Below are 16,114 nucleotides of genomic sequence, written 5' to 3' on the forward strand. Positions count from 1 at the left end.
CAGCATTAAAACGGTTACAGCTCCCTCAGGGAGTGGTCACCCAGCTTTATAAGACTCCTCAATAACAGATCTGCATAGTTATACAGCAATACATCCAGTTCTTCCACACTGCATAAAATAGGCAAACTTGGGGATTTAGGAGGTCACAATTCTTTTTGCAGCTGTAATAGCAAAACATATGGTTGCTAGTTGTTACCTGGATTTTCCATAAAATAGATTTTGCGAAGAATTGGCGGTCTAGAATTTTTTTTAAGATCCAGAATACGGTCATATGGTGTTGTGTAAAACATTTTTTTTTTTTTTAAATGTGCCACACTTCATAAACGAATACACTGAAACTGACAAGTTCTGTGCCACTAGCCATGTCCTATTTATTAGGCTGGCCACATACAAAGCTAAAATTTGGCCAATCCTGCAGATTTCGGTGGCATCAGCAGAATCTAAATGTATATGGGTGACCCCTGAATGTACCCAACAGCAAATATAGAATTGGGGGGGGGGGGGGGGGAGATTAGTTGAATTTTAAAACACTCCCAATTATTTGTTCCCACTGGAGAGATTTTACTTTCTACATAAAAAACCTGAGGTAGGGACAATTAGCCAAGTAAAGATGTCGCATCCTCCATCTCAGTCTATTATATCCTCACCATGTAGCTTATTCCATAGAATATCAATTTTCTATGAATGGAATATAGCAAGGAAAGGATGACATTGCAACAAAAGCCAGTCCTGAGATGCGAAGAGCAACATTCCTAGAGTACCTGGTTCTCCAAACCAGTTTTGGAAATAATGCAAAATGTTGGAAAATTGAATACAAAAAAAAAACAAAAAAAAAACCATATGGCCCCATGGACATTAGGGAGATTTTCCCTAGTAGCAATGTGCCATTATAAGTCATCCAACAAAATCGTGCTGATTTTAGTCTCGTATGAAAACAGATATTCTTTATACATTTGTATGAAAAGCAGAGCCATACGGAGGTACATCCGGCTACATATGCTTCTATGGATGCTGTATTACCTCTCCATACAGCTCGGAGGTTATCCGGAGCCATTATACAGTCACGTGCATGACACCCAGAGCTACAACAAGACTGAAGAGAATGGTTTTTAGCTTTGTATTTCAAAACCATAAAATAACATTTCCAGGAATAGCGAAGAAATTGCATCTGTGTGCAATGCAGAAGCAGCCAAAAACACTTCCATTAAAGTTGCAAATCCATTCAAAGTGAACAGCATAGGAGAGTGGCTGCATCTCGAGTCAAGTAGAACAGTATTTATGACCCCATTATGACACATTTATATCTTCATCTGCAAGACAATGTCATCGCTGTACTGTTGTTCAAGTGCATTGCTCCAGAAGCCTGTAGGACTTGTCTAAACATCAACGTAGACGTTCCAAGAGATATTTTCTTCTGATGACGTACCATTTATGTTGGAACAATTGTTTTTGACTAATCTGTCTCTCCCTTTGGATTTTTAAATACCATTTACTATTGCTTATATAGCACCAACATATTTTATAGCGCTGTACAGACACGGTCATTACTTACATCAGTCCCTGTCCTCAATGGGGCTCACAATCTAAATTCCATATATTTTTTTTTATCACCACATTGCACTGGATGTAGTGGCTACTGCCTACAATTTGTATCAACTACTGTTCTATCAACTACTGTTGATAGGTAATTAGGCACGTATGGACAGCTTCAGACAATTTGTAAGAAAATTTTTTTTATGTAAATCATTTTAGACACAAGTATAATAAAAGTAGAAGAAAAAAAAACAACTCATACCCCACATTACAATTATGCTGCTTCTGGCCCATGTCCACAGGATGCATCTAGTTTAAACACTGGCCATGGCGGGATGTGCCATCCTTGTGGCATCAAGTTAAGGTGGTCAGTGTTATTAGCTCAGAGCAAAGGCTTTTTAAAAAAAAAAAAATGTTTTACCTGTGTCTCTTTAAAGGCCATGTACACCTTTTATGAAGACCTTTTTTTTTTAGGCTTTCATATTAAAAAAATACTTCCCAAACAGTCCAAAAATACAATAGCCATAAACTTTTGCATATACTTCCGTTTCCATTTTTCCTTAATTCCCCCATTGTTTCTGTGTGTACATTCATGCGTTAGGGCATCATACACAAGGATGACATCACATGACCGCGGTTACCAATCACTGTACACCGCAGCTATATGTACTTCACCGTGAACTTTTTTTTTTATCATTATCAAGAAGGCGGTCTAAGAACTCCCTTATTGTCACCTTTACGACTGGTCACCTTTTGGAAACACCAGCTTCAATGTTGCATGGTATCATAGAAGGGACAATCAAACCAGCAGGCAGCCTCATTATTGGTTGACAATTCCCTTATAAGGCTATGCTAGTGCTTACTGACAGCCAATCAGCTGAGACATACAATTGCTAAATTAGTGTAGTCACTGTCAGGGTATCACGTGCACTTGCCTCTGAACCTGTGCCGGATTCGTTAATAATGTGCGACTACTGTATCTTCTCCCACTGCATGAGCTATAATCAGACCCGAAGGACCAGACACCCTTGCTTGCAGGGCAAATACTAGCCAATGGACTCATCACATACCTAGGAGCCGTTCATTATATAGTAGCACAAAAGAGCATTTGCAGCACTGGATGCAATTTGCAAGTATTTATCCATCCGGGAATAACAACTAAATTCAGAAAATAAGCTATTCGGTTTCTGAGCTTGCACAATATCTCATGCATAGCAAATGGGCCACCAATGAAGTACTTATGTTCTTGCTTTATATAGGATTCATCAATGGTTAATGCGGACTGATCGTCTAGGTTACTGCAGAATTGTACTTTTTAGTTTGCGGTCATATAAAATGTTAAAAAAAATAAAAATTGCTTTCGGATGTTCATAGTGTTGGTACCTGGAAACACCAAACATTTTCTCTAAAACTTTAGATCGCAGCGAGACAAGTCTAAATGAGGTCACACATCGACATTTGTATTGTACCAAATGAATATACTTCTCCGGAAACATGTACATAAAACGAGTCTATGCTGGTTTGGAGGTAGGAAACGCACACATGGAATTTTGTCTTGACAACTTCAAAATCTGTTCACCACTTTCCACCCACACATCACTTCTCTGTATTTGCATTTCTCACAGAAACCGAAAAAGGTTAGACGTCTAAATGCACAGCTTGTTCGAAAAAGATCGGTTTCATTTACAGTAGGCAACCCTTCATAATTCACAAGAGCAGTCTGGGGTGGAAATATCAGTAGTAAACATTGATTTCTTGGTGGGCGGCTGCTGTTACAAAATATTCTTTAGCGCTCTCTGAAAGTTGCTTTATCCACGAGGAGCAGATTTCGTGCCAAAAACGATAAATGATCCCATCATGGGAAAGCAGGAAAACTTTCCAAAAAAAACCTTTGGGACAATTTCTGCACATCCATGCCATGTCTGATCGCATATTTTCAAGCCCTAAATATACAATATTATACTATAAGGCCATGTTCAGAATTGGCAGAATTTTTACGCTGAAAATGTTGCAGCAGATTCTTTGCGAATTTGCAGCAACATTTCCATTTTTGACAGGTAATTCAGACGTTGCAGATATCTCAGCAGACTTGCTGCAGATTTCAGCCTTTGCAATGCAATGGCTTAAATCCGCAATGAAATTCCACTGCTTCTCCGCAATATAATGTGCATGCTGCGGAGGGAAAATTCTGCAACGTCTGAACGAAGTTTCCTAAAAATGTATAGAAACAAATGTAAAAACCGGCTGCTGCAGAATTCCACTGCGGACTGTCAACACCAATTCTGCCATGTCTGAAAGTGCCCTAACTGAAAAAAATAAAAAAATTTACAAAATGGATACACAAAATAATTAGAGGTGGATAAGTAAAACCTTGCTGTTTTTCAGGGGAACTGGGTATTGAGCGCTTAGGCCACTTTATAAGCGAATGTAGATAGAATAGGTGAGATTTTAGCATGTGTTTATGGAAGGAGAATAGCCCTAGATAGGTGGTGGTCACATGGAGTATTACACAGAGATTAGTGTGAAAATTTAAGGGGAACTTTAAAAAGATTGTGGCTAGACTTTTCGAATGGTCTTTTCTATGTCAGCCAGTGGAGACAGTACTAGACACCACATCTCAGTAATAGCCGGACAGACTGTCCAAAATAGTTGTAAATAGTGTAAACAGGGGTAGACATACATGCAAATTGTGCCCCTGCACAGGGGTTCAGCAAGCAAAGGACACTACCACGTAACAAGAAAAGAAAAAGAAAGAAGAAAAGAAAAGAAAAGAAAAAGAAAAGAAAGAAAGAAAGAAAAAGAAAGAAAGAAAGAAAGAAAGAAGAAAGGAAAGAAGAAAGGAAAGAAAGAAAAGAAAGAAAGAAAGAAAGAAAGAAGAAAAGAAAGAAAGAAAAGAAAGAAGAAAAGAAAGAAAGAAAAGAAAGAAGAAAAGAAGTGGGCGGTACGAACGTCTATTAGATAATATGTAAGGCTCCGTTCTATCCACAACTCACAATTACTGGTTGATTAGTACAGAAGTGAGGGATTTTCTGGAGAGCCATGGATGAGGTAGTCTATAGTTAGCATCCTGCTGCTATTAAATTAGCAGTTGGAAATCACAAAGCCCATATACTGTTTTCACATGGGGCCCTCTGTTATTGGCGTCTGCCCCAGGCAAGTTAAGGTGCTTTTAAATGCCACGACGTGGGCAGTGTAAACGAGTGCCGATCAATGAGACAGCTCGTTGATCAGCGTTAGTATGGGGACGAGCGCGCGTTACTACGATCGCTCGTGCCCATGCATTTCTATCATGTCGGTTTACACAGTAAGATGTGCTGCCAACACCGATAATTTTAAAATACTACAATCCGTCAATGAACGAGCGTTTGCTCGTTCATCGGCTGATCATTGACCGGTTTACACAGAGCAATAAATCGAGAACGAGCGCTCTGTGAACGCTCGTTTGCCCGATAATCGTCCTGTGTAAAAGGGACTTCCTGTGCTATGACAAGAGCGTTTTGTAAGGTGAGCTACTAGGACATCAGCAGCTGTGGCATCACATTTAGGTAAGCGGATGTGACATCACAACGGAGTTTGTCAAATTAACTGCTGTGATATTACAACGGTTTTAAACAGGTAAGCTTTAATGACATTACAAGGATGTTCCAATAGACGAAGGCTGTGACATCACAAGTGTGTTAAAGTTAGATAAACCACTAACATCACAAGTGGGTTTAACACCGGTAAGCTGCTGTGACATCATAAGTGGGTTTCAGACAGGTAAGCTGCTGTGACATCACAAGTGGGTTTCAGACAGGTAAGCTGCTGTGACATCACAAGTGGGTTTCAGACAGGTAAGCTGATGTGACATCATAAATGGGTTTCAGTTCTATAAGCTGCTGTGCCAAGGGAACAAGTTTCAGTCAGATAAGCTCATGTATGGATATATCATATGCACTTATTAAAATCAGTTGTTCTTGAATGTTGTAAATCCTGACCAGCCTGAAGTTTTTCAAAGCGAGAGAATAAATCCTCTTTCGGATGAGCATCTCCTTTCAGCGCTATGGATTTAAAATGTAGTATTTCAGTAGGTATTCCCATAAAAAGGGTCCTTTGCTTAAAACGGACTACTGATCAGTGGCTAAAAAAAAGACTGTGGTGGGAACAGCAAACATAGCAATGGTTCACTCAGCAAATTCAAGGGATATTAATATATTCAGCTGAGAACTAAATAGGAGAACACAAATGTACATTTATCAAGCCTGAGCCATATCAACGGCTTACTTTTAGTTACACCGTTGATATCTGTGCAACATGGAGTGGAAAGAAACAGAAAAGAACAGTAGAGAAGGGTAAAATTTGCTATTTTTCCCCTAAGTTCACTAAACAGTTACCCTAAATGACCCCAAAGGGAGATCATCCAGATTTAGGAGTGGCAAATCTTCTTAGTAATCCGTTAAGGTGAAAACCCATGGGATTGGTCACATGGTGGCTTAAATTGGCCGTCATCCAACTTCCCTATAAACAGCTATAAAGAAGACACAGCTAAATACCTTGAGGCAGATTTTCATAATGTGCTCAAGTAACAAACCGTGAGATAATTACAGCAATAAGGGGTTAATCAACACCACTGACTCGTACGCCCCTATGTTTTAAGACGGCCTCTAATCTCCAGTGAATATTCACATTGTAGATTAAGATTTTATTTTATACATAATGGAGTCATAAACTGTACATAGTTATAAGCCACCTCTATGGTGTATGCTTACTGATGTCACCTAGATCATCTATAAGATAACCTTGGCATACCGAGATTACCAGTGTAAGGGTGCTACACTAAAAGGGGGTCATAATTTTGTTTATAACCATAATTTCTCCACACTCATTTGCAAATTAGTACTGGATTCCATACTGCAGAGATCTCTGGCAGTTTTTCTATTACATGACTACATTGAGAGCCATTATGGCATCTGCAGAGTATATTTAGGCAAAAAAAATAAAAAAAAAAAATCAGCGGATGTAAACGCCGATGCCCAGGTGAATCAGAACTCTTGGTAATTGTTCACCTAAGGCATCAGAGAACAAGAACAATGGATACCCACGCAGGATGGCAAAGTAAGGCTTTGGGATATGTAAGAGGGAACTGGCTTTAGTAAAAAAAAAAAAAAAAAAAAAGTAATTACCCTTAGACAAATTACAGACACTAACAAAAATAGTAAAAGGAACATTTTTATTTTTTTTACGCTACAACGGTACCTGCTTTGGCAAGAAAAGAAACTGGTTGGTCAAGAAGAGGTGCTTTGCTTATTTGGTGATGCCATGATTCAATTGTATAGAAGTGGCTATTGGTGCAAGACAACATAACGTGCTGACTTAACTACATGGAAGGCTGCGGCTTCCCCAGAGAAGCGTAGTAGTGTCTTGTATGCTTGTACGATAAACACCTTACATTGTGGCTGGGACTCCTGCCACTTGGCAATAATAGTCAATGTAAACTGCAACACTGCACAAGAAAGAAAAATATTTCCGGAATGAGCCCTATCCAGTATGCTCCTTACAAACGGCTTACTGAACATTTATGTACGCGGTATATTATGAGTTGCCTGTTTGAGCGAAGGTTTTACTTGAGACACTTGGATACAGAATCCAAACAGTATATTAAAAAAAAAACATTAAATAAAATAAAAAAAATGTAGTACTATGTATAAATAAAAGCAAACTAGCTTGGCTGTGTCCTTCCTTATCCCCCTCTTATAGCAGACTTTGTACCTCTTTTTACTTTTTTCTTTCTTGCCAGTATGGGGAACTTCTCCTGGAAAGTGTTGCCCAGGTACGATGAGTGTGGCCTCGCCTCCAGAAGTACTGGGTGCCCCCCCCCTTCTTGGTCCATAAAAATTAGTTTCTTGATAACCACCTCTTGAAATTCCAGGAAAGTTCCCGTCTGGCCTGTACATCGATGTAGCACGTACGCGTTGTACAATGCCATCTGTATGATGTGCCCGGCCAGCTTCTTATACCACACCGCATAGCGCTGTAGGGCTTCAGGGCTTGATCTGACAAGTCCACTCCTCTCATGTACCTATAGTAGTCCAGGATGCAGTCTGGTTTGGGGGTCTCTGTACTGGTACCTCGTACAGGTACATGGGTACTGGTGTGACATCTCTCTTGTCCTTGAAACACAATATGTTGCTGCTAGATTGTGCCCTGCTCTCACCCCTTCTGAGCGTTTGCCCTGCAGAGTCTTAGGGAGGCCTCTCAGATTTCTTCTAGCAGTGCCGCATGCCGCAGAACTTCTGGAAGCGAGGCAGTTGAAGAGTGGGACGCTGGTATAAAAATGATCCAGGTAGAGGTGGTAACCCTGGTCCAGCAGTGGGTGCACCAAATCCCACACAATTTTTGCATTAACTCCCAGTAAGGAGGGGGGGGGGGCATTCTGGGGGCTGAATACTGGTGTCCTTCCCTTCATATATCCTAAATTTGTAGGTATACCCTGATGCACTCTCGCACAGCTTATACATCTTTACGCCATAGCTTGCCCTCTTACCCGGCAGGTACTGGCGGAATTGAACCCTCCCTTTAAAATGTACCAAGGACTCATAAATAGAAATACACCTCAGGGGTGTATGCTTGGGAAAACCGGGCACTGAAACGGTCTAATAGGGGTCTCCATTTATACAAACGGTCAAAACTGGGGTCATCGCAGTGTGGGCACGGCTCATTATCAGTATAATGTAAGAAGCGAAGTATTGCCTCATTTATTTATTTTTTTAGGTTCCAGTTCAGTTCAAGTTGCTTTGAGGGGCCCATATATTAGAAACCCCAATCAAACACCCCATTTTAGAAACTAGACCCCTCAAAGTATTCACAACAGCATTTAGAAAGTTTATGAACCCTTTAGGTGTTTCACAGAAATTTAGAGCAAAGTAGAGGTGAAATCTACTTTTTTTTTTGTCAGAAAATCCTTTTTATACCACTTTTTTTTATAACACAAAAGGTTTTATCAGAGAAACGCAACTCAATATTTATTGCCCAGATTCTGCAGTTTTGAGAAATATCCCACATGTGGCCTTAGTGCAGTAATGGACTGATGCACCAGCCTCCGAAGCAAAGGCGCACCTAGTGGATTTTGAGCCCTCCGTTTTATTAGGCACCATGTCCGGTTTGAAGAGGTCTTGTGGTGCCAAAACAGTGGAAACCCCCCAAAAGTGACAGCATTTTGGAAACTAGAGACCTTCATTCATTGTACTTTTCATGGGGTGCATGCGGCTTTTTGATCAGTTTTTATTCTATTTTCAAGTGGCGTGGTAACTAAAAAACAGCAATTCTACTATTGTTTTTTTATTCTATTTTTTTACAGCTTTCACCGTGCGCTATAAATGACATTCACTTTATTCTGCGGGGCGATACGATTACGGCGATACCAGATGTTTATAGTTTTTTTTTATGTCTTATGGCGTTTGCACAATAAAATACGTTTTGTAAACAATCATTCACTTTTTGTGTTACCTTATTCTAAGAGCCATAACGTTTTTATTTTTCCATCAATAAAGCCGTGCGAGGACTTATTTTTTGCGTAACGAACTGTAGTTTCCATCAATACCATTTTTAGGTACATGCGACTTTTTGATCTCTTTTTATTCCATTTTTTGCGAAGTGAAGTGACCAAAGAATTGTGATTCTGGGACGGTTTATTATTATTTTACGGCGTTCACCGCGCGGGATAAATAATAAAATAATTTTGTAGTTCAGGCCGTTACGGACGCGGCGATACCAATTATGTATAGTTTGTTTATATATTTTTATTATAAATAAAAGGACTGATAAGGGAAAAGGGGGGATTTTTACTTTTAAATCTTTTTTTTTTCTTATTTGTACACATCTTTTTTTAACTTTTTTTTAACTTTTTTACTTTGTCCCACTAGGGGACTTGGGGGCAGGAAGCCCTGATCACTAGTCTAATACACTGCACTACATGCGTAGTGCAGTGTATTAGAACTGTCAGCTACTCACTGACAGCAAGCATAGTGGGTCCTGACTTCGTCAGGACCCACTAGGCTTCAGTCTATGGCATAGCCGGACGCCATTGTTTGGTGTCCGGTTGCCATAGTCACCATCGCCGGCCGCTATCGTGTAGCAGGCCGGCGATGGCAGCTTAACCCCTAAAAAGCTGTGATCGCTATTGAACACGGCTTTTCAGGGGTTAATCAGCGGGGACACAGCGATCGGTCCCCGCTGTAGGAGCTGAGACAGCAGCTGTCACAGCTCCTGTATGTGTCGGGAGGACGGGCAAAACGGCAGTTACTCCCGAGACGTACTATTCCGTCATGGAGCGCGAACAGGGCGCTTACCATGACGTAATAGTACGTCAATGAGCGTTAAGGGGTTAAGCACTTTTTACATTTTTTGTCTCCCTTATTTCCTCAGATTGTAAACTCTTGCGAGCAGAGTCCTCGCTCCTTTTGTTTGAATTATTCATTTTGTCACTATGTAACTTCTGATATGGTCTGTACACGTTCCCTCTGAATTGTAAATTGCTGCGGAATATGTTGGCGCTATATAAGGGTATGTGCACACGACAACGCCAAATACGTCTGAAATTACAGAGCCGTTTTCAGGAGAAAACAGCTCCAGAATTTCAGACGTTTCTACAAGTGCACGCATTTTTCGCGGCGTCTTTTACGCACTGTCTTTTGACAGCGACGCGTAAAATGACAGCTCGTCTGCACAGAACATCGTAAGACCCATTGCAAGCAATGGGCAGATGTTTGCCGATATATTGGAGCTGTCTTTTCAGGAGTAAATTATATATATATATATATATATATATATATATATATATATATATATATATATATATACACACACAGTAGTGTACAAAAAAATTAGCAGTCAAACACCATTAACCTGATCAATGTATGTTTTTGGTAGAAGTGATATTTCTACATGGCAAATAAATTTACTTGTAAGTGTAGTAGAAAACAAAACAGAGCCAACAATTAGAACATGCCGCTCATTCTGAGTAATTGAATCATTAATTGAAAGGGGTTTGTTCAAAATAATAGCAGGAGTTACATTGGTGAAGTCCCTCATTTTGTGGAACAGGAGGTGTCAATTTTGGCCCTTATTTAAGGTAGGAGGATGGCAAATATTATATATGTTGGTTACAGTGCATTTCCTTCTGTAAGGCCTCATGCACACGACCGTAAAAACTCCCGTTATTACGGGTCGTAATTACGACCCGTAATAACGGGCTCATAGACTTCTATTGGCGACGGGTGCCTTCCCGTTTTCTCACGGGAAGGTGCCCGTGCCGTTGAAAAAGATAGAACATGTCCTATTTCAGGCCGTAATAACGGCATGGACAGTCCATAGAAGTCTATGGAGCTCTCGTAATGACGGGTGGCTACATGTGTGCACCCGTCATTACGGCAGCGTTGCTAAGCGACGTCAGTAAATAGTCACTGTCCAGGGAGCTGAAAGAGTTAACTGATCGGCAGTAACTCTTTCAGCACCCTGGACAGTGACTACCGATCAGAATAAACCTGTAAAAAATAAAAAACGTTCATACTTACCGAGAACTTCCTGCTTCCTCCAGTCCGGTCTCCCGCCCGTTGCCTTGGTGACGCGTCCCTCTCGACATCCGGCCCGACGTCCTGGATGACGTTTCAGGCCATGTGACCGCTGCAGCCAATCACAGGTCAATCACAGGCTGCAGCGTCATCCAGGGATGTCGGGCTGGATGTGAAGAGAGGGACGCGTCACCAAGACAACGGCCGGGTAAGTATGAATTTCTTTAACTTTTATTACAGAAAGGGCTGTCCCTTCTCTCTATCCTGCACTGATAGAGAGAAGGGGCTGCCGATTAGTGCAGTGCTATTTTGGCGCCAAAAACGTGCCCGTAAATACGGGTGGAATACGGGTGACACCGGACCCATATTTACGGGCACGGGTTCGTAAATACTGGTGCAAAACGGGTCGAATACATGTGACACCGAACCCGTATTTACGCCAGTATTTACGGGTGGGAAAAAATACGGTCGTGTGCATGAGGCCTAATACTGGGGAAAATGGGTAGTTCCAGACATTGTTCTGATGAAGAATGGACTTTGAATAAAAAGTTGATTGGAGAGGGAAAAACAAAGTGCAGCAAATTATAGGCTGCTCAGCCAAAATTATCTCAAATGCCTTGGCAACCAAAACCTGAAAGACGCAGAAGGAAGCGGAGAACTACTGTTCGAATGGATCGAAGAATATACTAAATAGCAAAGGCTCAGCCGATGATCACCTCAAGAAAGATTAAAGAAGATCTGAAGTTACCAGTGAGTTCGGCTACAAACAGAAGGCCATTAAGTGAAGCCAAGTCCCCACAAAGTCCCGTTGTTGAAAGGTTAAAATTTGCCAAGGAACATATTGACTGGCCCAAAAGAGAAATGGCGCCACATTTTGTGGACGGATGACAGCAAAATTGTTCTTTTTGGGTCTAGTGGCCGCAGACAGACGACCCCCGAGCACTGAATTCAAGCCACAGTACACTGTGAAGACCGTAAAGCAAGGTGGTGCAAAAATCATGATATGGGGATGTTTATCATACCATGGTGTTGGGCCTATTTATCGCATACAAGGATCATGGATCAGTTTGAATACATCACAATACTTGAGGAGATCATGTTGTCCTATGCCAAAGAAGAAATGCCCTTGAAATGGGTGTTTCAACACGACAATGACCCAAAATACACCAATAAGCGAACATCTTGGTTACAGACAAACAAGATTGAGGTAATGGAGTGGCCAGCCCAATCCCCGGACCTCAATCCCAGAGAACTTGTGGAGTGACATCAAAAATGCATTAGAACTGTGGAATGTCGTCCAATCTTCCAGGACCGGAATACCTGCTCAGAGGTGCCAGAAGTTGAGTCCATGCAACACAGATGTCAAGCAGTTCTCAGAAACAGTGTGGCTGGGTTCACACAGAGTTTTTTGCGGGCAAATTTGGAATTTTAAGGCAGATTTTGCTCTGCCTGCACGCTGATTTTCACAGCATTTTTCGTCCGCGGCCAATGAGTGCCGCGGGCAAAAAAAACGCTGCGAAATACGCTTTCTCTGCCTCCCATTGATGTCAATGGAAGGTCAGATGTAAACGTCCTAAGATAGGGGATGTTCCTTTTTCCCGTGAGCCGTTTTTTCCGCTCGCGGGAAAAAACAGCCTTTGCCGCCCATTAAAAATCAATGGGAAGCATTTTCGGCCGTTTTTTGACGCGGTTTCCGTGTAAAAAAAAAACTGTGTGAACGGACCCTGATGCCACTAAATATTAGTTCAGTAAATTAAAATCTGAAACATTTTTTTTCATTTATAAATAAGATCAGAGTTTTTAAAGAAAATGCTGGTACTGCTATTTTTTTTGAACAGCCGAATATTCCTTTCTTTACTTTCAGTAAAGGATTAACACAAACTAGATTCATTTTGTTATGGTTTGGTTTAGAATTGAATGTGTAGTATTTCCAGTGCATTTGCATTTAGGCAAATAAAAGTTATTATAATGATGTTGCGCTTTTTAAATGCACTGCTATTTTATTTTTTTAAACACACACACACACACACACACACACACATGGGTCTGGTGTCTCATCTTCCTCGTGACAATACCCTATAGATTCTCTGTGGGGTTTAGGTCGGGCGAGTTTGCTGGAAAATCAAGCGCAGTGATACTGTGGTTATTAAACCAGGTATTGGTACTTTTGGCAGTGTGGGCAGGTGTCAAGTCCTGCTGGAAAATGAAATCAGCATCTCCATAAACCTGGTCAGCAGAGGGAAGCATGAAGTGCTCTGAAATTTCCTGGTAGACGCTGCGCTGACTCTGGACTTGATATAACACAGTGGACCAACACCAGCAGATAACATGGCTCCCCAAACCATCACTGACTGTGGAAACTTCACACTGGACCGCAAGCAACTTGGATTGATGCCTCTCCCCTCTTCCTTCAGTCTCTGGGACCGAGATTTCCAAATGAAATGCAAAATTTACTTTCATCTGAAAACTGGACTTTGGACCACTGCGCAACAGACCAGTCCTTGTAAAGGCTTAGGAAACCTTTGCAGGGTGTTTTGTTGATTCGCTGATTCGAGTTAACACCATGAGTCTACAATCTTCAACTTTTACCCAATGTTCTAATTTTCTGACACACAAAATTTTGGGTTTTCATTAACATTTAGCCATAATCATGAACATTAAAAGAAAAAATGCTGGAAATAGATCACTCTGTGTGTAACGAATCTATATAATATAGGAGTTTCACTTTTTGAATTGAATTACTGAAATAACTTAACTTTTTGATGATATTCTAATTCATTGAGAAGGACTAATCTTGCACAACTGAACGTAGACTGAATTGCTGAATAAAGTAGACAATATAGATTAAACATATTAGTGTGTATTTGGATTTTCTCTGCCCAATTATCTGTATAATGAATAGAAGCAATATAAAAATATTACTCAATATTTTGTCAGCTACATTAGTAAATATAAATCAATCATCACGGTTCTTACCTGACAAGAGGGATGTGATCTAATGTGCAGCAAGTTCCATCATCCAGTGATTCACAGGTGTGATTATATACCCTGCCAAGGAAACAAACGATTACATAAGAAACGTTAAAAAAAAAACAACACATGTACAACTACAGGGCTGTAACTTTTAAAATACCGCCAATAATAATAATAATAAAAAAAATAATGTAGAATTGCATCACATAATGTTATCAAATTGCGCAAATTGTGTTAATACAACATATTTTACAGTGTGTTTATGGATTTGTAAAGTTTTTCAAATTTAACCCCATTTATATTTAATAACGCTGCTGCATTGATGATTTCCCACAATCCACGCCAGCAGAGAGTGGGCCACGTACAGACAATGAACCAGTAGGAGCCGGAGAACTGTGAGGTCTGTTATATGACAGTGTTCATTTATTTCAGGCCACACAGAAAAGTTAAACAAATTTTTTTGCTGTTGACATTCCCTAATTTTCCTTTAAACTAAATAAATTCCCCGATTATCCCAAGACGGTTATTTAGTACACCAGTCTTAATATAAACAAAGATGAAGTAAAATGCACCAAATTTATTATTAAAAGGCGTATGCCTCTTAATAGATTTGGTACATCTCTGGCCGTCAAGCTACACCAGCTCATAGCGCTATAATTTTCTGGTGTAAATTATGGCAAATGTGGTAATTAATGGCCCGCCCTTCCACTAAGCCCCACCCACTTTTAGAAATGTGCCGTGATCGGCAGAATGGGCACAAAAGTTGCACATTTTGCAACTTTCTACACCAGAAAACTGGCGTAGAAAAGTTGATACACTCCCCCAGAGTAGTCAAGCATGACTAGAAACCAACAGATATCATCGTTGGAAGACTACACGGAATAAACCTTTCTGTATGTTCATGATCATTTAGAATACAAGAAGTCATTCTAGATCTACTCCACATTTGTGACCTACGTAAGATGTATATCTGTTTAGTCTGCAAAATTTCTAGAAGACGGTCAGGTCACTCTAAGGCTGTGTTCACACACTTAATAAAAAAACGGCTGAAAATATGGAGCTGTTTTCATAGGAAAACAGCCTCTGATTTTCAGCCGTTTAAGCAACTTGCGTTTTTTATGGCCATTTTTGGAGCTGTTTTTCTATTGAGTCAATGAAAAACTACTCCGAAAACGGCTCAATAAGTGACATGCACTTTTTTTTTTCAGGATGAGTTCATCTGTAACGCACATGTAGTAGCGGATGTAGACGCACAGAGTTGCTACAGATTTGGCTTTGGGCTAAACCCAGCAGCGGAGTTTAATTAATTCTTCCATTATACACTTTGCTGCGGAGAATTCCCAGGACACTACCCCAGGAGTAATCTCGATTAGCAACAGCTGATGCAGTGGAGTAGATGGTAACAAAATGCAGTTTAATGCATGAGTTCAGACGTAGATGGGCAGAGGGCAGGATGGGCAGAGCTGCAGACAATACACGGTCATCAACGATCCGGGTCAATAACAGAATACTAACGGGTCAGAAGTACACTACAGCACGGTTTGGAGACTAAAGAACCTAATTGTTTAGGCACAGAGCAATGGGTGGGTAAGGGTCCCTCAACAGTCCATATCAAAATGAAACTGGTGGAGAGGTAGAGTTTATGGCCCATGCTGGCCTTTTGAGAAACTAGAGGTCAGCATCCACTGAGAATAGTACCTGCGGGAGAGCAACGGCGGCCGGGAGGAAACATCAATGGAGCAGCAGGGCAGAGTGGGACGGCGGCCACAGGTAGGAGTTGGACGGCAGTCAGCATGTCGGCCGGCCATGACCGCATCTTTCCATTATACTTATTCTGTGTTTAGGTTCCACTCCTGGTTTTGGCTTAAAAATATGGATGCTAAATACTGACTGTACCTACACCGTGTGAAAGTATCTTTAGCCTGTAAGATTTACTACAAGGTTCCTGAAACATTTATTTCAAGACTTTGATGGTTCAAGTCTGATGCCGTATGAACAATGTCTTTTTCTGGGCATTGTTGGGCTTGGTCCACACATGGTGGATTTTACTTCCGTGAACC

At 40.8% G+C, this 16,114-nt stretch overlaps 1 protein-coding gene across 2 annotated transcripts in view; it reads right to left on the reverse strand.

Annotated features, from left to right (window-relative positions):
* The window catches only part of LOC142663195 (transmembrane protein 150A-like), a 112,915-nt gene that overhangs the window by 46,823 nt on the left and 49,978 nt on the right, over nt 1-16,114 (reverse strand). For both annotated transcript variants that reach the window (XM_075841611.1, XM_075841612.1), the window contains exon 3: nt 14,058-14,129. In XM_075841611.1, coding sequence (XP_075697726.1) covers nt 14,058-14,129 — 72 coding nt within the window. The remainder of the gene's footprint in view (nt 1-14,057; nt 14,130-16,114) is intronic.

Source organism: Rhinoderma darwinii, chromosome 11 (assembly GCF_050947455.1).
Source record: "Rhinoderma darwinii isolate aRhiDar2 chromosome 11, aRhiDar2.hap1, whole genome shotgun sequence".
Classification (NCBI taxonomy): Eukaryota; Metazoa; Chordata; class Amphibia; order Anura; family Rhinodermatidae; genus Rhinoderma; species Rhinoderma darwinii.